This window comes from Podarcis liolepis (genome assembly GCF_965112155.1).
Source record: "Podarcis liolepis genome assembly, chromosome: 5".
Lineage (NCBI taxonomy): Eukaryota > Metazoa > Chordata > Lepidosauria > Squamata > Lacertidae > Podarcis > Podarcis liolepis.
In genome coordinates, this window is record NC_139556.1 from 33,251,920 (window position 1) to 33,274,325 (window position 22,406).

General features: G+C 43.3%; 1 protein-coding gene across 1 annotated transcript in view; it reads right to left on the minus strand.

Moving 5' to 3' along the window:
* CDH23 (cadherin related 23) overlaps positions 1-22,406 on the minus strand; it is a 400,272-nt gene that overhangs the window by 189,097 nt on the left and 188,769 nt on the right. The window contains exons 12-13 of the mRNA XM_083503046.1: positions 7,330-7,479; positions 3,546-3,704 (exon numbers count right to left, since the gene is read on the minus strand). Coding sequence (XP_083359172.1) covers positions 3,546-3,704; positions 7,330-7,479 — 309 coding nt within the window. The remainder of the gene's footprint in view (positions 1-3,545; positions 3,705-7,329; positions 7,480-22,406) is intronic.

The window sequence follows — 22,406 nt, forward strand, 5'->3', positions numbered from 1 at the left end:
AAAACCCCCACTGTTAAATATTCAGAACCAGCCACTAGGAGTACACCAATAATTCACACCTATCTGTATGGCTAAAACATAATAGCTGGGGTGGGATTTTCAGTGATGCATGTGACCATTTAGATTCCTTCCTCCATCTTTTCCATGTAAGCGTGATCCATGGACAATTGGACTAAGACACATCTGATAAAGAATAACTTTAAACATGTAACAGAACATATGGGGAGATCTATAAGGCCTAAGTCATTCAGAGATTGCTTAGTCAGATTGCCAAGTAATTTGTGCATTTGTTTTGGGTGTGTGTGTTGAAATCCAGCTTTGCTGGCCTTTAACAAAAGATGCTACTAATCACTTATTTAAAAACTCACCAACACGTGTGTGTGAAAAGCAAAGCAGTTGATTATTGTGTAGCACAATATGCAGATTACTGAGTTCTTCCCATCACCATTCAACTTTGTCTAGAGAGTGTACCACTTACCGTATTCTTTGCTCTATAAGACTCACTTTTCCTCTCCTAAAAAGTAAGGGGAAATGTGTGTGCGTCTTATGGAGTGAATGCAGGCTGCACAGCTATCCCAGAAGCCAGAACAGCAAGAGGGATCGCTGCGCAGCGAAAGCAGTGATCCCTCTTGCTGTTCTGGCTTCTGGAATTCAGAATATTTTTTTTCTTGTTTTCCTCCTCCAAAAACTAGGTGCGTCTTATGGTCTGGTGCATCTTATAGAGCGAAAAATATGGTACATAAACAATCCTTCAAATAAGCAGCACTTTTGACATGTGCAGAGTGTTGCATCTCAAACAACCAAAGAAAGCGAACAAGCACTTTCCGAAGCCTGTTAAAAGTTTGGGATCAGCTGGGAGGGCAATCTGGATTTCAATGCTAATTGCATACATTCTGATTTATCATAGAAGATTCGACTCCTGGCATTTTGCATTTGCTCTAAAATGCTGGCATAGCTGGAAGTGCAGGGGTGGGGGGGGGGAGATGCTGTAACAATCTCATTGTTTAGTGTCTGACAGCCTGACTAGCTAAACATCTGTTTGAAATATTAATAACTGTCAGATGGGAACAGCTCAGGGGCTCCGTACAGTTTCACACCATCTGTTTGTAGAATAAACACACTTACATGCATACACTTGGAAACATTTTGTCTGAGTTCTACATTCCTCGTCTGCTACTGTTTGCATATGTAGGTTGATGGGAGGTAGGGGACTGTAGCGGCTCAGGACCACATGGGCTGGTAAGTCTGAGCATGCTGCTGGGGAAATGACTAACTGAGGGCAGGTACATGTTACACTGCAGACAAGCTTCCCATTCCTCAACTATGCGTCTCCCAATGAACTCCTGTGTCACCCATAAGAAAGCAGCACACGTGGGCTGGACAACTAGAACCCATTGTAGCTCCAAGGCACATGTCCAGTGTATGTCCCCATGTATTTACAGACACTTCCCTGCCTTCAAACACTTCGCATTTACCAGAAGACAGGTTGCGAAGAAACTGCAAATGCACCAGCCGCATAAAGTGTGAATCGGCCCAGTGAGTTGAAAACATGCAAAAACAAAACAAAAAACACACAACAAAAACCCAGAGGAAGAATTCATGCATATTTAACAACGGTGGCATAAAGACACCACCAACCACTTGTATTTTTCTTCTTTCAAGAGCCTCTTAATATTAGATCTATTAAAGTATGCTGGGCTTCTATTACAAGCAGTTAAGACTGGGAAAAGGAGTATCATGAAAAGATGTCCCTGGGTACTTTTTAAATTTCCCATTTGGAAGATATGCATATATTGCCTTCTTCTAATTTGGGTGCAAAGTCTTGATACTTCGTTTAACTCAGTTGACTTTGTTTTTCCCCTCCTCCTGCTGCCCCTACCCAGGCTTAGTAGATCATGCTAATCAAACAGGCCTTAAACTGAATCCAGAATGCAGAGGCAGTTAGAAAGCATTCTATCTACCCCTCACTTCCTGATGTTTTGCAAAAGAGCGATCTATATGAATGAATGAGCATCACAGATTTGCAACAGTCTTTGCCACAGCTAAATGATTCCTGATCACCTAAGGTACCTTCTGCCCAACTGACTACCTGAGATTATCGTAAAGGGTTCAAAGATCACAGGATGTTCAGTACACTACAAACACAGCTGGACTTTAGCCTTTTATCTCCTGTGTCCTACACATTTTCCTATCTCCAACTGTGCCTGTATTGACTATTCCATACTCTTGCTTCTATTTCCTCCCTGCATTTGTGACCAGCTCTGGTTCCTTTGCCTTCTCCCTAATAATGCTTTCAAAATCTCACATATCATCTGCAGAAGCTCTATCTTATTTCAGCTTATGACTTCTGTTATGTCACATGGCCCTTGTCACTGACAGTCAGTGTAGTGTAAACATTACAGTGTTGGACTATGACCTGGGAGATCAGGGTTCAAATCCTCGTTCAGCCATGAAACTCACTGGGTGAACTTGGGCCAGTCAGCACTTCTCAGTCTAACCACCTCATAGGATTGTTGTGAGGATAAAATTTCCCCTTCTCCCTTGCAGCTCTTCAGACACCCTCAAAATCTGCTTGATAGGGTTGGAGGGAGCAGATTTTTGGGTGGTGAGGAGGAATGGGAAGTTCTGCTGCTTCACTTGCGCAGTGTTGGATACAACCCTGAGCATCTGACTGCCAATGTATGCTGAACTAACAACCAATAACCTCAGACTGAAGGGGTAAGAGAGAAAGCTTAAGCACAAGTGACCTGTGCTTCCTTTTTCCATGCTTCCAGATTGTGGTACAAAATGGGAAATGTCCTTCACTAGCTCTCATAATCAACAGTGCATTTAGCTTCCCTGCTAGTTGCCTGGAAATTGTCCTTTACTAAGGACCCCTGGAAAATTAAGTCCAGTCGAAGGTGACTATGGGGTTGTGGCACTCATCTCACTTTCAGGCAGAGGGAGTCAGCGTTTCCGGGTCATGTGGCCAACATGACAAAACCGCTTCTGGTGCAATGGAACACCGTGACGGAAGCCAGAGCACGCGAAACACCTTTTACCTTCCCACCACAGCAGTAGCTATTTATCTACTTGCACTGGTGTGCTTTTGAATTGCTAGGTTGGCAGGAGCTGGGACAGAGCAATGGGAGCTCACTCCGTTGCGGGGATTTGAACTGCCGACCTTCTGATCGGCAAGAGGCTCAGTTTGGACCACAGCGCCACCTGCATCCCTGGTTGTCCTTTACTAACCTCACTTAAAGATATGCAAATCCATTTGGGGGAATCAGTCAGGTGTCTGCTCTCTTCATTAGGATGCCCACACTCCCAAGTGACTTCTGGCTTTATGCATATGAATTATGTTTTATCATCACTGCTCTGGAGTTGTTGGGGTTTTTTTTACAATGAAGAGGATAGAAATGTTTTAAAAACGAAAGCTTCATCATTTTCTAATGCACTTCTGGGCTGATCCATAGTTCTGTGATAGACTCTGAGCAACCTAAGAGTTTCAAAGAAAGAGGTACAGTGGAATGTACTTTTTGAATAGATGTACGAGTTCTGCTTACCAGAACACTCAGAACTGTAGTTCCCACGGTAGCATTCTCAAACAGACTGATGTTGTAGAGGACTTGGCTGAAAATTGGGCGGTTGTCATTCTCGTTGATGAGGTTAATCTTCACCCGTGCAAAGCCAACATGGTCTGGCATGCTCTCATTTGCAAACAGCTGAGTGGAAACAAGGAGTAAATGATGAGTATGAAATTTAATTTGTGTCTTTAAGAGAGAGAGAGGTTCTAAATGTCCCTTGATTTCCTTGAGTGGACTGTTATGACAGCAGCAAGCATTTGGCTGGCAGGCTACACATCAGGATTGAACCAGAATTCCACTGAATATGCCTGATGCATGAGCATTATTTCAGTCAAAAGCTCACAGCTTTACACTGCCACATTTCCAGGTTACAGCCCCTGGATTTTAACATCCAGAGCCTTGGAGCTTTATTTTCCTATTCAAGGAAGTCAAATCTCAACCTTGCAATCAAAAGCATAATCCATGTCTAACCGAAGTGACGTCATTTGTAAATCCCACCAGTAAGGAAATTCTGACAATCTTTACATTTTGGACGCATTTGCTTTCTTATAAGGACATTAGGTACATTTTGAAGTCCATAAAATCCGGCTAGCATTCCAGGCACCCTACCTTTCGTTTTGTTTGAAAGAATGTTTGCAATCTTCAAGCTACAGAAAAGACTGATAAGCCTGAAAACTTAATACCGAATTAGTGAGGACAGCAACTTTGGAACTAGAGTATGTTCAAGATATGAACTGACCCGGTTTGGGAATCGAAATTATGAACTCGGCCAGATTCCCGCTTAATTTGGGTTTGGTTCATAATAGGATGTGCTGCTGCTGCTGCTGCTGCTGCTGCTGCCAATTAGCTCAGCTTGCTAGTTTTTACCACTCCTTCCAAGCAAATGTCCCTCTCAGAGGGGTTGGGAAACTGGTGGCAGGGAGGGCTTGCCTGCGGGAGGCTGGAGAGGACTCTACTTAACTTGAAACGATGCTCTTGAGAGTCATTCATGCTGGAACTCACTGGATTTGTAGCACTGTGTGCATCTTGTTTCAAATGAGTTGAAGACACATTCATTATACGTAAACTAGAAGCCCCTAGACTTGTACTTTATATATTTCCAATGCTGCCCTTTATTCTGAAAAGTCATCCACTTCAGCTTTATATGCCTATCAGGATTTAGTTGTGGGTTCCAGTGTCATGTTTGTGATACAAGCATCAATGCCCTCAGGAACTATGGCATAGGGATTTGCCACTATCTTACCCTCTTAACTTTTAAAACCCGAGCAGGATTTAACCCAATGATTTACATTTCTATTTTATGCCCTGTAGTGCTCTAGGAAGGCAGGATTTTATTTATGCTTCCTTGCTGGTGTATAAAGGCCCACTGTCAAGACTAATAGCAACAGAGGCTGCTGGCATGATGTTTACAGAGCTGCTTTGACTTTCGAAAAATTTACAGCTCACCCAGACATTGGGACAAAGCTGAAGCAGGCATCTGGAAAGAGCTTCAGTGCTTGATAGGTGCATTTAAACCAAAGTTTTATAGAACATAAAACTTTTATAGCTTCAAAACATAAAAGGGAGGGGGTGTTCTATTTAAGCTTCTGCAGCTGGGGCCCTAAATTTTGGAAGATAACGCTCACAGCAGATCTCTTTTCATTTTCTTCTTCTTTTTTGGCCAAATTTTAATATTGTGAAAACAGTACGAACCGGGCAAATTAGCAAGAGCTGTGAAAGTCCCTCCACATGTGACATTTGCTTCCGTCCCTGGTTTTTTAACAAACTTATTACACTAATATTTTGTCCCTGCACCTAGTGACGCCAACCTCCTTTCCTATTACCCAATAACATGACAATCACACATGATAAATGATACAGTGAGGGATGCACACCACATTTTAATGTCATTCTCCCAAAGGTGACAGGCTAATGCATGCTTGTCAAATATATAGGCACACTGAGTTTTTTTGGGGCCTACAGTTCCTCCTCCTAACATTCCCTTAGTCGGCAGCTGCTTTTTATACCCATGTCTGATGAAGCACAGTCAGCTAAGATCATTTCCATTAAAGTAGGCCAATTGTTCATCTGCTTTCAGAAGATCCAGAAGAACGCATCCAACAGAGGATTCTTTCCTCTATACCTTTGGCCCTGCTGAGTTCATTCTGTTTGCTTTCCATCAGGACATCAGAGTCTCCAAGGTTCAGGCCCATTCCTCTTAGTATGATCCCCACACAACAGTAGTACTTTTACACATCACTCCTGTGAGGAACTGGTGTTGGGTAAGTCAGATGTGCATGACCAAACTGGCACACCCAACATTAGATCTGGGAATGTCTTCTTCATTACAAGAGTTTCGTGAAGGAAAATGTCAACAGCTAGAAGAGAAAACTTTTGCAAGCCTTCTGTACTGATCCCACAGGACCAATTCAGGAATGACCTTTGTCCACTCACTTACAAGTTGATGCAGCATCCACTTCGGTCCTTTACAAGTTTCAAGGCACCAAAGAGTTCAGAGGTTTCACAGGTTGCCCTGTGTTCCAAACCATGGGATCTCTCAGGTCGAAGGGTGGTTTAAAAAGGTAACAACAATAATAACTTGCCCATTTGCCCCCTAGGCAGCTAGTTTGCAGTGAAAGGGCTTTCAGAAGGGAATCATTACAAAAGATAGTAAACACAACAACATTAGTAAACATAACAAACAACAAACCATGACTTGTTAGTTTCATCCATATTAACTTCTTTCTACATGTCAACAGTAACTGGAGGAAGCTCGCTGTGATAAAGCAAGCAATGTCATTCATCACAGAACATGGAGGCTGATTTTTATTTTTAATGGGAATGTTCATTCAAGTCATTCCTGTAATGAACATAAAAGTGCAGAAGGTGTTATAGCTAAGTTTGATGGCGATTGTCATGGGGTATGTTCAACAAAAGGACCAAGGTAGGCACAAACTCCATGCAGCTGTGCTCCATTAAGCATCTGCCTATTCTGGCACAGCTGTCACATGACTTAATTCCTCCACTGCTAGGCCTATGGCATAGGGACCATAAACTTTATGAAGACACACAAACTGCATTTTAACTACTTCATATAAAGTGGTACACCTGGAGAGGAATGACACAGGGAGGCCACATCTTAAAACAGATGGGAAAAGAGACTCTGTGTAAAGGGACAAAAGAAAAGAACTTAGAAATGGGCTAGAAGCTTATTTGCTTATGAAAGAGAAGAGAGTGATATTTATCTGAACTAGTCCAGTAGGATAGAAGCACATTTACAACTATGTTTGTGGAAATGAAGTTTCACAGACATCCTTTACTTAAAAACAGATGTCTTTAGCTGGTGTAGCATTATGATGAAGAGTGCCAGCTGACCAGCCACCATTTATGTCCTCAATCAGATCCCTCACCTGCAATGTTGGACAATAATACTGGTCTGCTTCAATGGGCTGTTGAAGAATTTTTGAGAGAACAAATGTGAAAGCCTGAACTCTTGAAACATGTTATACGGATAGTAATGTTGATTAGAGGAATTCGTCTTGCAATCAAATGTTTTATCATGTTAGTCACTGGGAGCTCATTCTATCATTAAGGAGTACTTCAAATTTGGAACTATTTTACTGCAAACTCTACTTGATTAATTTTGCCATACTCAAAAATCTGTCTCCACTCCCATATATTATCTTTCTCCACAATGAAGATGGATGGTATCCAACCATCTTCAATCTCTATTATGTCTCACCCTCCCTTAAGTTGTTCATATATCTTTTAAAAGAATCCTTACAGAAAATTCGTAGCGAGGGATTGTCTCAAAGTCCAGCGGCACTGCAACTCTAATCCGGATATCTGCCTTTCCTTGAATTGACGTTGGAGAGATGATAAAGTGGTTGGAGTTGTTTCCCACCAGGTAAACTTCAAAAACACTGTTGAGCCCCTGAAGAAACAAAAAAAGGCAGTAATATTAAACCTGAATGAGTCTGACTGGTTGGTGTGCAGATAGGGATCACCAACGCTAAACACATAGGAAAGGTCTACCTAACTCAACAGAAGAAAAGTGAACAGAACATAGCCTGAAGGTAAAATAACATAATGAAGTGTGCAACAAAAACAAAAAAGAGAGATGGAATACATTTTTTAAAAAAATGGCAAAGAAAGAAATCTGTAAATATGGAGAGTGGGAAGCCACGGTTTGCTTGTGTCTACAAAACTCAAATAATAGCAATTTACTCTAGCAGCCACTTCGGCAGTCAAGTACTGGAACATCACTTCCATACTGGAACATAAAAACAGCCCTTCTGGATTAAACCAAAGGGCCCTCTAGTCCAGTTTCCTATTCTCACAGTGGCCAATCATATGCCTATAAGAAGCTTGCAAACAAGACATGAATGCAACAACACTTTCCATACTTAGGCTCCCCAGAGGCATACTGCCTATGATGCTGGAGGTAATATCTAGCTATCATGACTAGTGGCATGGATAGCCTTACGCTCTGTGGATTTGCCCAAGTACACTTTTAAAATTGCCCAAGTTGGCAGCGATCGCCATTTTGTGGTAGCAAAACTGTGTGCTGTCTGAGTGCCTTTCATTGCACCCCCAGCCCAGCCCAAATGCCCATAGATTTCCAGGAAGCCTTGAGCACCATTTTTATTTTACACTCTTCTTAAATGAATATTTGGGGATCAAAGACACATTCAGTAGAACCTTACATCTTCTTGAAATATTAATTCCAAATGAATTACTATGAAATCTGTGAGACCACTTATGCATTTATTTATTTATTTTTGCTAAAGAGCACATAGTTGGTGTAAATCTCCCCTTAAGCGGCAGTAGTAGCTATCCTTATCATAATGGAGAGGAGAAGAAGCCTCAGCATTAGAACTTGAGCAGAGAAGGGGGCAGCTAAAGAAAAAAGAAAAAAAGTTTTGTTCCCCCCAAAACTGACACTTCACAATCTCCATGCCCAAACACTGCGCTCCTTCCCAGAGCCCAGCCCAGCAGAGCACATTACAATAAAGTTGAAAAAACCGCTGGAGCTGAATTTCCAATTTCCCCCCAAATGGAGTCAGTCTTGTTGGAAGGAGGGACCAATTAAATGCACGAAGGGGCACTAATAGCAAAAGCTGGCTGAGCGTGACAGCTGAGAAGCGGGTGACATGGCTAGAGAATCCCCCTTTCCATTTCTGCCTCCCTCCTCCCAACCAAATCCAACAATAAATATCCTAGAATGCAGCGGAAAAAAGCTAAAATAATATTGGTATTTACACAGTAGCCAGAGGTGAGGGTGATACCTCACAGACAGGTTTAAGAAGACCAGGTTCCTATTCCAAAGATCTGGCAACTTGAAGAAGCCAAAAAAGTATCGCATTGAAATCTAAACTGAAAAGTAAACAATGGTAAATAGGGTTTTGTTCTCCAGGTAGCATGTGCAACATGAAAATAACCAGAATCTGCCGGCTCCTGCTTCTGCTTATTGGAGAATGAAAAGGGTTCCCTTTCTTTTTCAAAATACAGGTGGGGAAAATGCCACACTCAGGACCCTCTAAGGGCAGAATTTCAAGATCAAATGTTCCTTTCTTCCATAGTTCTGGGGCGGAAGCTGTCTTCAGTTCTGGAATGAATAAAAGCAATTCATCCCAAACATGGGATTATATTCTCTAATTTGCTAGAAACACCCTTTTGAAGATGTGATAACCATAGGCTGCACCAAACGAGGCAAATGTATCTATGCAATAGCATATAGTGAACATGTCAACAGATTTCCAAGTTACTTCCCTGCACACAGACTCAATCAAAGGCCAAGTCCTATCAATTGTACAAGCTGCAGAACCTTTCAAGGACTGAGCTGCAAGAACACTTGAGGGCCTTGTAAGTCAGATGAATGAAATATTTACTTTAGTACCACAGAAGTAGAAATCCTGGAACCCACAAAAAAAGAGGAACAAAAATTTAAACCTCCTAGAAACCTGGGCCATAGAAAGAATGAGGGCTCTCCTAACATTCACGATGTGACATTCTTTCCACCCTAAATGAAGGGGATTTAGAAAGAAGGCAAGACGATCTCCTCAAACCTATTAAATTAAATGCCCCATTTCTGTTTGCACAAATCTACAGAGAATTTCTCTAACATTTGCTGTTTATTGAATAGTCATTCTGATGTATCTGCAGGAAGGTTCTATGATGTCACACCAAGCACATTTTCCAGTGCATTTTCCCACCCAACACTTTCGAAGCTCCCATTGATGAAAGTGGAAGTTTCCCTGTTCTGGTTTCATGGAGCCATGGGGCCGATTTAAACCTACATTATAACACATGGCTATTTATGACTCGTTGGATGAACAACATCTGGCTACTCTAAACAAATGGCTCTTTTCTATCTTTATGCTTAATGATCAACAGTTGGCCACTTACGGTCAGAGTTGCTATACCAGGCCTCTGCTGTATATGCACTTCAAAATAAATCAAGTAAAAAATCAGGTTTGTATTTCTTAAACATCACATGCAAGAATCTTTTACATCTGGTAGGATTCATGCTCCATCACCCCACTCACAAATTATTTACATAAACCATGAAAAACTAGAATTTTGTACTGGCCTTATTTCTGCCGTAATTCTTCAGCCTGCTTGCTTTTTTCTTTATTTACTTATTTTAACAAATTAATATCCCACTCTTCCTCCCAAAGGAGCACAGTGTGGCAAACAACAAGTGATAAAATAACAAAACTTCTTAAAGACGATTCCAGCATAGGTGCAGATTAGGAAAGATCTCAGCTCAAAAGTCTAGTCTAGATGGAAGAGGAAGGTTTTCAGTAGGCACCAGAAAGACAACAGAAAAGGCACTTGTATAATATTCAAGGGGAAGGAATTCCAAAGGGTAGATACCACAAGGCTATGGGCCTGACACCTGCGTTATGAGGAATGGACTTCCCAACAACAGGCAAGATCTTTCAGATATTCTGGTTCCAAGTTGTACAGAACTTTATACAGCAAAACCAGCACAGTGAATTTAGCCCAGTACCTAATCAGCAGCTTTCAACCATGGGGTGTTGGTGATGTTCTGCCCCGGGCTCAAACTAAGCTGCATTTTGCACCAACTGCAGCTTCTGGAGCCCCACAAACACCATATTGCAGTAGTCTAACTTGGAGATTGCCAGCATATAGACAACAGTGGTTCCCGTCTAGAAATGGCTAAAGCTGCCTTACCAGCTAAAGTCACTTGAGCCTCTAGTAACGAAGATGGATCCAGGAGCGCTTCCAGACTATGAAGCTGCTCTTTTGGGGGAGTGTGACCCCACTCAAAGCAGGCAAAGCTTATGACCCATGCAAATTGGCAAACCAGTAAACCTGTTAAGATGAGTGTTCCACCCCTGAAAAGGTCACCTGGAAAATATCCTTTGGAAGCATGTCACAGCAAAATCTCCATCCATGTGCAATTGTTACGTATGCCATCAAAATAACCGCCTAATCTGAAGAAGCTCCTGGCAAAGGAGGACAGTAACCTTATGCAGCTGATGCTGAAGGAGGCCTCAAGGACTTGGAGGACTTGAGTGTCCCATGTGACCTGCCCCACATCTCCTAAGCTAGTCTGTGGACCTCAGGTGTGAGGATGAAATAAGATTCTACTGCCAGTTGACTTCTGCACATGGAATGGGAGATGGTCGCAATGCTGTCCTTTGCCTCAGGCAGCAAAATGTCTTGGGCAGCCCTGAAAAACAGTGTTGGCCGGTGCTTGCTTTCTGGAGGTACAACTGCACTGATTCACCAGATAGGTAAGCTGGGTAAAATAAAGGCAGGCAGGACTGGAGAAAGCAGACATGTGCATGCTTGGCAAGGAAGTAGGTACAGACAGGTACAGGCAGGTTGATAGGACTTTGGTATTTACTTAAGAGACAAATTGCTCAACATGGGAAGCCGGACTGGAGCCTGAGGCTTTATAAGGCACGGCAAAGCCTCACTGCCTCATTATGTCCTCTGACAATTGCTGAGTAGGCAATTTGCAGTACTTTCTTCTAAACAGCTGCACTGATGGAGAAGGGCAGAAGCTCCCTCTTCTGGGAAGCTGCCATGGTGGCACAAAGGGCTATACGAAACTAGCACCTTACAGACCCGGCAGGGATTTGTCTGTGTGTCTATTGCAGTTATTAGAGTCCAAGTAATATGTAACTTTTGCATAAGGTGTTGTCACAGGCTCAGCTACAGAAATAAGGTGAGAAAGCCACAGAAATGTCTTCACCACTCTTTAGCTGGGATGGATCTCTCATGTTCCATCATTGCTCTGGGAGCAGGTGCCTTTCATCACGGTAAGCTGCTGTCGATTTTCTTGGACCCCAAGAGGATAATTTTTTTGTTGGGGTGGGGGGAAGGAGGCGTGATAATGTTGAACATCAAAAGAAGCCCCCAGCATGTGCGGAAAGGAGCAGGGTTATTTAATTCCCTTCCAGCTGGGAAAACAGATCAGCCTGTTGATATTTGCCATCCCTAATTACTAACTACTTCAGTGCCTCAGCTTCCCCATGTGAAGTCTTGAGAAGTGGAATTCATCTGCCCGTTGGGAAAAGTGCTGTATTTTTCTCTGTTATTTATTTCATCTTTTTTTATTGTTGATTCTCTCCCATGCTGCTTTCTTTGCTCCTAGTTTACCGAAGCCTTTGAACCCCCTGCAGATGGCTGAGAGCAAATCTGAATATTCAAATTGTTATCAGCTGCCCACCAGAAGGGACTGGCTTAGCCTGGATCACAACTATCTCCCCCTGTCACACACTGGCCTACAGGAAAAGGTGGGGAGATTCTGGAAGATTTTCCATATTGTTTTATAACGAAAGGACTGGCCACCCCACAGAGACAGACGGGACACACACACACACACACACACATCCTGGTTCTACCTGGGAAATTATTTGAGGCATACGAAATGAAGAGCAAGAGAAAATAAAAAGGCAGAATCAGTATAAAACATGTAAAAAACACTTGAAGGGGGATATAGAAAACCTCCCTGTTTCCCCCCACTGTGATTCCTACATATTCCCAGACTGGCATTGCTACACTGGGACACTTACCCTCTCTCTCTCTCTTTTTTTTTTTGTAAAGCAAAACCAAACAATTGCTATGCACAGTTGCAGGTATAACAGCATCTACACATCACGTTCCCCACTCGATAGCAAATGCAACACTATAAAGTGTTGGGAGATTTGAATCATTGCTGTGCATCACATGCATAATTAGTTTAATTGTGCAGCAACTTGGGCAATTAAACTGCCACTTTTAAAACGAATCCGACAGTGAAGATGCAGTTTCTGCTTCCGCAGTGGAAATCAGAGATGCAAGGCATCCCTCCACTTGCAAACAGAATAGTTTTGTTAACAACAACAACAACTTTATTATTTGTACCGCGCCCATCTGACTGGGCCACTCTGGGCAACTTCCAGAATGTACAAAAACAGATCTCATTCAGATAGATAGATAGATAGATAGATAGATAGATAGATAGATAGATAGATATCGATTCCATTTAATCTAGGCTTCATCCATATCTGGCTTATAAACTAAGCATGTGAGGCTGTGATTTTACATGCCTTTCTTTCCTATTCTTCTCCTTCAACCAGGCTGAAATGCATCTGTCATTCTACAGGACTTCACTTTCCCTCTGTGAAAAGCACAAATGCTTCACTGCTCTTTCTTGTGAGGAAAACAAAGCCAAGGCCAGCAGCAGCCTAATGCCCAGGAACAACCATAAAAATAATAAGCCAAACTTCACAGATCAACACTTCACAGGAAACCCTACAATAATATATGAACCTGACATACCTGCCCAGGAAGGAACAGTTCTCTTTAAAAGCCAGAAACTCGTCTTGGATTGAAAGCTGCCATTTCAAAACATTTATATTATGGATTTATATTAAGGACTCCAACACAAGTTTCATCTGTGACGGTGAACTTATAAAAAAAGTGGGTGTTGCTATAGCTTCAACTGTCTTGTAAGTCACACTCTGTACAGTCACAGCCAGCACCAGCTGCTTCAGGTGGCCATCTCACTCTGCCTAATGGTAGAGCTGGAAGATCACAATTCAGTGCACCATCATATATGTTCATTTACATGTGTGTGGAAGCACAAAGCTCCTCACTTCTCTCCTTGATGAGCGTGTGCCATTCTATTTTGGGGAACAGTATGCTCCTCCATAACTGCTTTACCCCCATTTAATCCTATCTTCTTTGCATCCAGCCCCACCTGCATGGGAATAGATGTGTGTTGAGTTACAAGCCCAAATGACTTGCACATGCGAGAAGTAGCGATTGATATGGGAGGTGGACAGCGGCCTCCCACTCAAGGGAACGGTCCAGCTTGCTGCAGCGTATGCACACTTGTGCATCATTCAGAGGCAAGTGGGAAGAGGTAAGAATGCTTTGCACATGGGCAGCTGTACCCAGTGCTGGTGCCAAGCTATTCTGTGCCTTAGGCAAAGCTAACTACTTGCACACACCCACACCCCTGCCCCAAATGGCTAACTTTAATTTTCAAAAACGAATCTCTTGTAGAAACGATAAAAAATATTCAAAATAAAAAATAAAAGCAAAATATTATCAGAAATTTATAAGCTATAACAAAAGCTCATCTATAAAATGGTGCTCCTCAAAGGTAATCACAGCACGTCTCTGAGGACTGCGCCTAGTTGCCCTAATGATAGCACCGGCCCCAGATGTTCCCATGAAGAGACTGATCACGCCCATTTTTTCTGCAGCCCCATGAGGCATAATGCCCAGCGTGAGTATGCAGATAGTGATTAATAAATTGAAATTAACCCCAGTAAAAACGAGGTGATAATAAATTCACAAATACCTGCAATAAAGGTTATGATATAAGGTTAAGGATCATGGGCATAGCCAAGGGGGGGGGGGACTGCCCCCCAAATCAAGTAAATCAATAAAAATACTTAGTAGCTGAGGTTCAGTGCCTACTAAAGAAGGCAAGGCCTGTCTCCAGGAGAAGGAGAACTCAGCACAGACAGCTAGATGGTGCCCTGGGGTTGTCTGTTGCCAAAGCAAAATTTGAGTCTGGTTACATGGAGCTATCCAAGGTGCTACCTGGAGCTTAAGTTTGTGTTGCCAGAACCAGAATTTAGCCCTACGTTATTCTGACTTGAATAGAAATTGAACTCTGCTTGCTTTGCTTCTCTGGCTGGCCTTGCCGGAACCGGAACTCTTGCCTGGAACACCCTCTCCTTGATCTGGAACCCCACCTGCCTGAGACCACCTGGGACAGAACACTGTCTAATTTTCCATGTGTGGTGTCAGAAAATCTTAAGTGTATAGACTTCCTGTGATTTAACACTCTGTTCTTTGATTCATTTAATTGAAGCACAATCAAGTGACCACATACAGAGCTGGGGAAAATAAAAGAAACCATCTTTCTCTCTAAAAAAGGTATGGAGAGGTGGGTTGTAAGCTAACAAAGAACAGATTAGAAGACCATTTTTGTACACTTTTTTACAGAAGCAGCATTTTAGACTTTGAGATGATTGACTAGTGATTTTCCCACCATTTGTTCAATAACAAAGAAGCTGTGATTAGCTTAAGGACGGTCCCTGTTGTTCAAGAGGAAGACAAGGAAGTTTTTCAAAGAGCAAGTACTCAGCCTTTGTCACAAATCTATGCAAGTGACTTTGTTGGCAAAGTGAACCACTTTGTTAATATAAGGGTTTCCACTATGAATTATAGAGGAAATGCTACCTGTTTCCCTGGCAATGCATTATGCACCATCAGCACATGAATCTTCTCAGGATGACCGTACGAACCTTGCTCAGGTGGGTCTGCAGCCAGCCAGTTGTGTTCCAGTTCAACTGAATGCAAAACTGTAAGTTTGGCCACAGCTTTTTCTTTTACAAAACTGTCTTGGGTATACTTGATGACCACAAGGCTCTTGTGACTATTCTGGTTTTGACATTTTGTAGCTGAAATGATTATGTGGCTCAAACTGCTATCTAATATACCAGATTCTTCACTTCAAGGGCATGTTGGCTTAGCCTGTATGGAGATAACTTTCTCTTGGGTCAAAGGATGACCACGTTTTCCAAGCTGAATATCAAAGATTCAAATGCAGCAAATTTTGGGACCCTAATCAAAGCAGAATTCTCTTTGTTGCTGTTACCACAAAGGTGAGCAGCCACTGCCAGTGATACATGGCTGGGAATCAGCATTAGAGCTGAGCCAAAATATGAAGACAACAAACGTATTTGCCCCACATGGCATATATCTCACACAAAGCATTCCCCCCCACTCAGTTGCAAAAGGATATGTAATTCTTTGCCATTTGGCAGCTGGGTGGGGTGCAATGGGAACATGGGGACATTGCTGAGGGAAATAGGGCAGTGCCCCCTCATCCAAACCAAACCAAATCACACTTAATTGACTATGTGGGGCAGAACACAGACGGCAATGGGCATTCAAGTGATTGTCCAAACCTGCATGTACCATTCAGCATGGGATGATTGGAAACTGAGGCTGACACAGAGTCAAAGGATCATCTGAATAGGCTCAATCGCCTTTCACACATCAAATGCATCTAGAGTCCAAGCAAGTTCTATCTTCATTGTTTATCCCTCCTTTTTCTTGTGTTGAGATTTTCTCTTGTGCTCAGCTATTCCCTCTCTCCTTTCTGCTTTCCTGAGGCTATCTGCTGAATTCCACACACGCATGCACAGACAGGGATCAATCCGAGGCTGACTCGCCTTCAGCTTATCTCTGCTCCAAATGATTGATTTTCCCTCTTTAAGGGTAATTTGCTGGTGAATTCCATGTATTGCAAAAACCCCTGTGAAATCTAATTCATTCCGATTGGCAGCTAGCACTTTTGGGAAAGAATACTACAGAGTTGTCCATTATTCTTTACGGTTATGATCCATGTAATGCATTTATATTGCATATGTGTGAATTTTAATGCTTGTGCGCGCACACACACAGAGATATGCACTCATATATATAAAATAATCTTCATGTCAAGACAGTAATTAAACTGATTATATGATGGAGAGCTCAAAGGCTTGCCACTATTTTGTGAAACTTTGTTTGCTCCTAATAAAGATATTGTCCAACTGTGAATTTTGGAGTGGCTGGTTGTGATGTAACTTAAATCTTAATACTAACAAACACAGTTTGCATAAATACAATTCTGACTCACCACAGAAATATTTTTCCCCAGTCTGAGGAATGTAAAAAATGGGAGCAGGATAAAGGAGGAGAACTCCCTTGGCCCCTCCAGTCTTCCAGAGATGTGCCCTGCCTTGAAATGTACTGGAAACTGGTATGACCATTTATCATTCTGGTTGGGCCTGATAAGAGTAGGAATCCAACAACATATGTGGGTGCCACAGGCTCTTCTCCCCTATATTTAGGCTGTGAAATTTTGGACAAGGGGCCTGATTTCTGGCTTTTCAGTTTGGGACATGATCTTGTTTCTGTAAAGGAAGTATCTGTAATGGGAATTGGGGTTGCTTGTGCGTAAACTGCAAACTGCTCCAAGCTAGTCGTATAGCTAAAACTTTCCCTGGTTTGACAGCCCTTGAAACGCGGCTGTCTTAGTCACTGGCAGAATCCGTCAGTGGGCGTGACCTAAATTTCTTCCAACATAAAAGTTGCTTGACTCCAAGTCTCCTCCTAGAATCCCTGCGTGGAAGCCTTCTGCGCAGCGTGGGCGTGCCAAGCGGAGGTCCTGTGCTCTCTCCGCTGATTTCACTGGAAGAGTCTTGGAGCCTCCCCTCCGCCATACTCTCAGCTTCCCCTTTCTCCCTGGTGTCCCCTGAATTTCCTTCCCCCTTGGAATCTCTCTCTCTCTCCTTGCTAGTTCCCTCCCCTGCATCACTGGAGCGTCTTACCTCTCCTCTTCCCTCTGATGGCAGTTCCCTGACAGTATCATAGCAAATAATGCAACTATTTGCATTATAGCAGTCTCATTAAAGTTTCTAATGTATAGAATGATTGGATATGGAATCAAGCCATTGTGGTGCAATGAATGGAGCTCAAATCCCTGTCAAGCTATGATGAAAACTCTGCGGGTGCCCTTAAGCGACCACTGTTTCTTAGCCTAATCTACCTCATGGAGGTTTTGCCAGAATAAAATAAAATGACCCCATTTATGCTGCCCTGTGCTCCACAGTGAAAGGAGAGATATGCATGTCAGCATATTCCTTCCTCTAAGGTATTCAGGCCAGTCATTCTCTCCCAGTTTAATCTACCTCACAGGGTTAGTGTAATGCTAAAAAGTAAAGCAAGTGTTTGCCACAACCCTTACCGCCTTGGAGCAAGGAGATTATAATAAACAAATGAACACCTCAACATCTCATCACTTGATGGAATGTCAATATGGCCATTTACTTATTACATTTTTTTAAAAAGCCTACCCTTTCCCTGAGGAGTTAAGCGTTGTGGCAAATGCTTGATTCTACTTACTCTTGCAATAACTCTGTGAGACAGGTTAGCTTTGAATGTGTGTGACTGGCCCAAGATCACCGAGCAAGTTTCAAGACTGAGCAGAAAGTTGAGACCAGATCTCCCTGGTCATTTCCTACAACTTATGTAAAATGCTTCACATTTAAAATACATATAACATTTAAGTGTCATCAGCACCAACAGCAAAAAAAAGCCAAACTTTTCAACATCACATTGCCCAGTTTTTCTAGCAAATCAACTGGGGACAGGAATGTAATTCTGAACTGCCCACACTTTAATGTGGCAGAGGCAAAATAATTATCCCACTATATGGCTTTGTGACAGGAGACAATAGCTGAACTCTTGTGTTCAGTTATTGGCCATTTCTCTGCCATAAATGTGTCAACACAAGTCATGGGATTCAGAGAATGACAACAGTCTATAAGAGACTGCAGTAGTGAGGAAGGATCAAAACAACTTATATGCATGTATATCATGACTAAACTTCAGTATTAATTCATTTCAAAGTTAAAAAATTGTACCTCCATTTTACAGAAGGAAAAAACATTTCTAAAAGAGCATATTTTGTTTTCCCTAAAGCTGTTGCTAAAAACAACTAAAACTTGTCTTGATCTCAATTGCCTCTCCATATATTTATTTAGTTGCTTTCCCTGGTGAACTGAACAATTCCCTTTCTGCCCTGAACTAGGCCAGCTCCTGCATGAATGCTGAAATACTATGATAGGTTCTGTCAGATATGTCCCTGTAAATCTGTGTGTCTTAAATTTTTCTCCCTTTCTCTGTCTTACTTATTGGGTTGTTCTTCTAAAAAACCACTCCTCTAGCTGTCCACTGAAGGAAACACAACTGCCCACTGAAAAATACAATGCTCTGTGGAAATGACAATGTGAAATGTTCGTTCCTTTCAGAAGCCATCATATTGGTCTCATCATGGGATCGTTGTTCTCTCCATCTTCTCACTGTCAAAGTTCTGTTGTTGTCTCCCCATAAGTCATGTGGGCCCAAATATGGCACCAACATGTTTCACAACATGATTTTTGTACTCTGTAGCAGCTTTCTTTATACTCATGGAAAGGAGGTTTGTCGCACTCAGGGCTGCTAAAGCACTGCTTTTCCACAATTAGCAAGAAGCTGAATTAAAGCAGAGGTTCCACACAAGAACTCAGTACTATATTACCTACCGACATGCTTTCCAGTAGTCAAGATCCTCCTTTGATCTTTACTCACAATAATAATAATAATAATAATAATTTATTATTTATACCCCGCCCATCTGGCTGGGCCTCCCCAGCCACTCTGGGCGGCTTCCATAAAAACCAAAAATACAATAAAATATCACATGTTAAAAACTTCCCTGAACAGGGCTGCCTTAAGATGTCTCCTGAATGTCAGGTAGTTGTTTATCGCCTTGACATCTGCTGGAAGGGTGTTCCACAGGGCGGGCGCCACTACCGAGAAGGCCCTCTGCCTGGTTCCCTGTAGCTTTGCTTCTCGCAATGAGGGAACCGCCAGAAGGCCCTCGGCGCTGGACCTCAGCGTCCGGGCAGAATGATGGGGGTGGAGACGCTCCTTCAGGTATACTGGACCGAGGCCGTTTAGGGCTTTAAAGGTCAGCACCAACACTTTGAATTGTGCTCGGAAACGTACTGGGAGCCAATGCAGGTCTTTCAAGACCGGTGTTATATGGTCTCGGCGGCCGCTCCCAGTCACCAGTCTAGCTGCCGCATTCTGGATTAGTTGTAGTTTCCGAGTCACCTTCAAAGGTAGCCCCACGTAGAGTGCATTGCAGTAGTCCAAGCGGGAGATAACCAGAGCATGCACCACTCTGGCGAGACAGTCCGCAGGCAGATAGGGTCTCAGCCTACGTACCAGATGGAGCTGGTAAACAGCTGCCCTGGACACAGATTTGACCTGTGCCTCCATGGACAGCTGTGAGTCCAAAATGACTCCCAGGCTGCGCACCTGGTCCTTCAGGGGCACAGTTACCCCATTCAGGACCAGTGAATCCTCCACACCTGCCCGCCTTCTGTCCCCCAAGAACAGTACTTCTGTCTTGTCAGGATTCAACCTCAATCTGTTAGCCGCCATCCATCCTCCAACCGCCTCCAGACACTCACACAGGACCTTCACCGCCTTCACTGGTTCTGATTTAAAAGAGAGGTAGAGCTGGGTATCATCCGCATACTGATGAACACCCAGCCCAAACCTCCTGATGATCTCTCCCAGCGGCCGCATGTAGATGTTGAAAAGCATGGGGGAGAGGACAGAACCCTGAGGCACCCCACAAGTGAGAGCCCAGGGGTCTGAACACTCATCCCCCACCACCACTTTCTGAACACGGCCCAGGAGGAAGGAGCGGAACCACTGTATAACAGTGCCCCCAGCTCCCAGCCCCTCAAGACGGTCCAGAAGGATGCTATGGTCGATGGTATCGAACGCCGCTGAGAGATCCAGCAGAACTAGGAAACAGCTCTCACCTTTGTCCCTAGCCCGCCGGAGATCATCAACCAGTGCGACCAAGGCAGTTTCAGTCCCATGATGAGGCCTGAATCCCGACTGGAAGGGATCCAAATGGTCCGCTTCTTCCAGGCGTGCCTGGAGTTGTTCGGCAACCGCTCGCTCAATCACCTTGCCCAGGAATGGAAGATTTGAGACTGGGCGATAGTTGGCCATCGTGGCCGCATCTAAAGATGGTTTTTTAAGAAGCGGTTTAATAACCGCCTCTTTCAGCGGGTGTGGGAAGGCTCCCTCACGGAGGGAAGCATTCACCACCCCACGAAGCCCATCGCCCAGCCCTTCCCGGCTTGCTTTTATTAGCCAGGATGGGCAAGGATCCAGGAGACAGGTGGTTGGTTTCACTCGTCCAAGCAGCCTGTCCACATCCTCAGAGGTAACAAGCAAGTCTGATTCTGTGAGGTTCCCAGCAATGTTAACTAACATGTTCCTTCTTGTAGGAACTGTTTAAATAATGGCACTCGAGTCCTTAAATGCCTTGACAGAACTTTGCCTATCCACATTAGGCAGGACTGTGTGTGAAAATGACATTTTGTTTTATTTTTAATCACCACAATCAGTTCTGGAAGGGTGGGGAAGACAACAGAGAAAACACTGAATGCATCAGGCTGCATGCCACAGCACCCTCAAATCCAGAGAAAGAGGAGACCCTCTAGACTACAGAACAGCATGGAAAGTGCCAAAGGGGCGGCAGCAAAATATGATCTTTTCTTTGACAAGGGAATTGTATAATTTTACATTTCAGTTGTACCTCTGTTTATATATCCCTCTGGTTACGTAAAATTCGGAATATGTAAGCGGAAACCCGGAAGTATGTTTCCGGGTTTTTGCCGCACGTGCATGCGCAGAAGTGGTAGATCACTTCTGTGTATGCGCAGAAGCGCTTCACCACCACATGCGTGTGTGCAGAAGTGGTCCCCCTGGTTGCAGAAACCTCGGGATCTGACTGGAGCTCCCGAACAGATGCTGTCCGCAACTGGAGGTACCACTGTATATCACATGAAAAGCAAATGGAGGGAAAACAATGTACTCTCTCTCTCTCTCTCTCTCTCTCTCTCTCTCTCTCTCTCTCACACACACACACACACACACACACACACACACAGTGTAAATTATCAACTTGACCAGTGGCAGCAATCCATTAATGGGATAATGGAAGACGTTTGGTGCACATTTTAATGACAGTTGACCTAATTCATAGTTCTTCAAACAACATACCAACCAAAATGTAGCTATCCTTCGAAACTCACATATGTGATGCAGCTCCCCAACCAAAAACTGTGTACAAAACATTATTGAGTTGATCAACATGGTTTTAATTGATTACTCTAATTCTTTGACTCTCCCTCTCTCTCTCTCTCTCTCTCTCTCTCTCTCTCTCTCTGTGTGTGTGTGTTTTGTCTTAATCCTAAACAAACAAGGAATGGTGGTACTGTAGTTCTGGGTCTCACTTGCAAGACAATTGCCTCCGTTTTACATTTCGAGTGTCTTAGAAATTATTGCTGTTTATATATTTATTTATTTATCATTGCTGGGGGGAAATTGCTGGTGGGCTTTAACAGCCAAACATTTCCATTCCTGAATGGCCAAAAGACCATTTTCCCCACAGTACATTCAGGGACCATTGAGTCGATAGTACCAACGTGTAGTGAAAATACAGTTGCAAACATTGGGTTGGATCTAGACTTCAGTTCCTCCAGCAGGAGCATCTGAAGATGAAGCTCTGCTTAGGGCTCAAGGTCCTCCCCTCCCATTACACCCCATAGCATCACCTCTAACCCTTTCAGAACAGTATGAGGAGGTGATGATGTGGGTTGCAGAGGGAGTGAAAAACTGGCCAAAAGAAAAGAAAGTAGCCTCCTTGAAATCTCCGTTAGCAAGTTGGATTAACAGCCTTTCATGAGCAGAAGT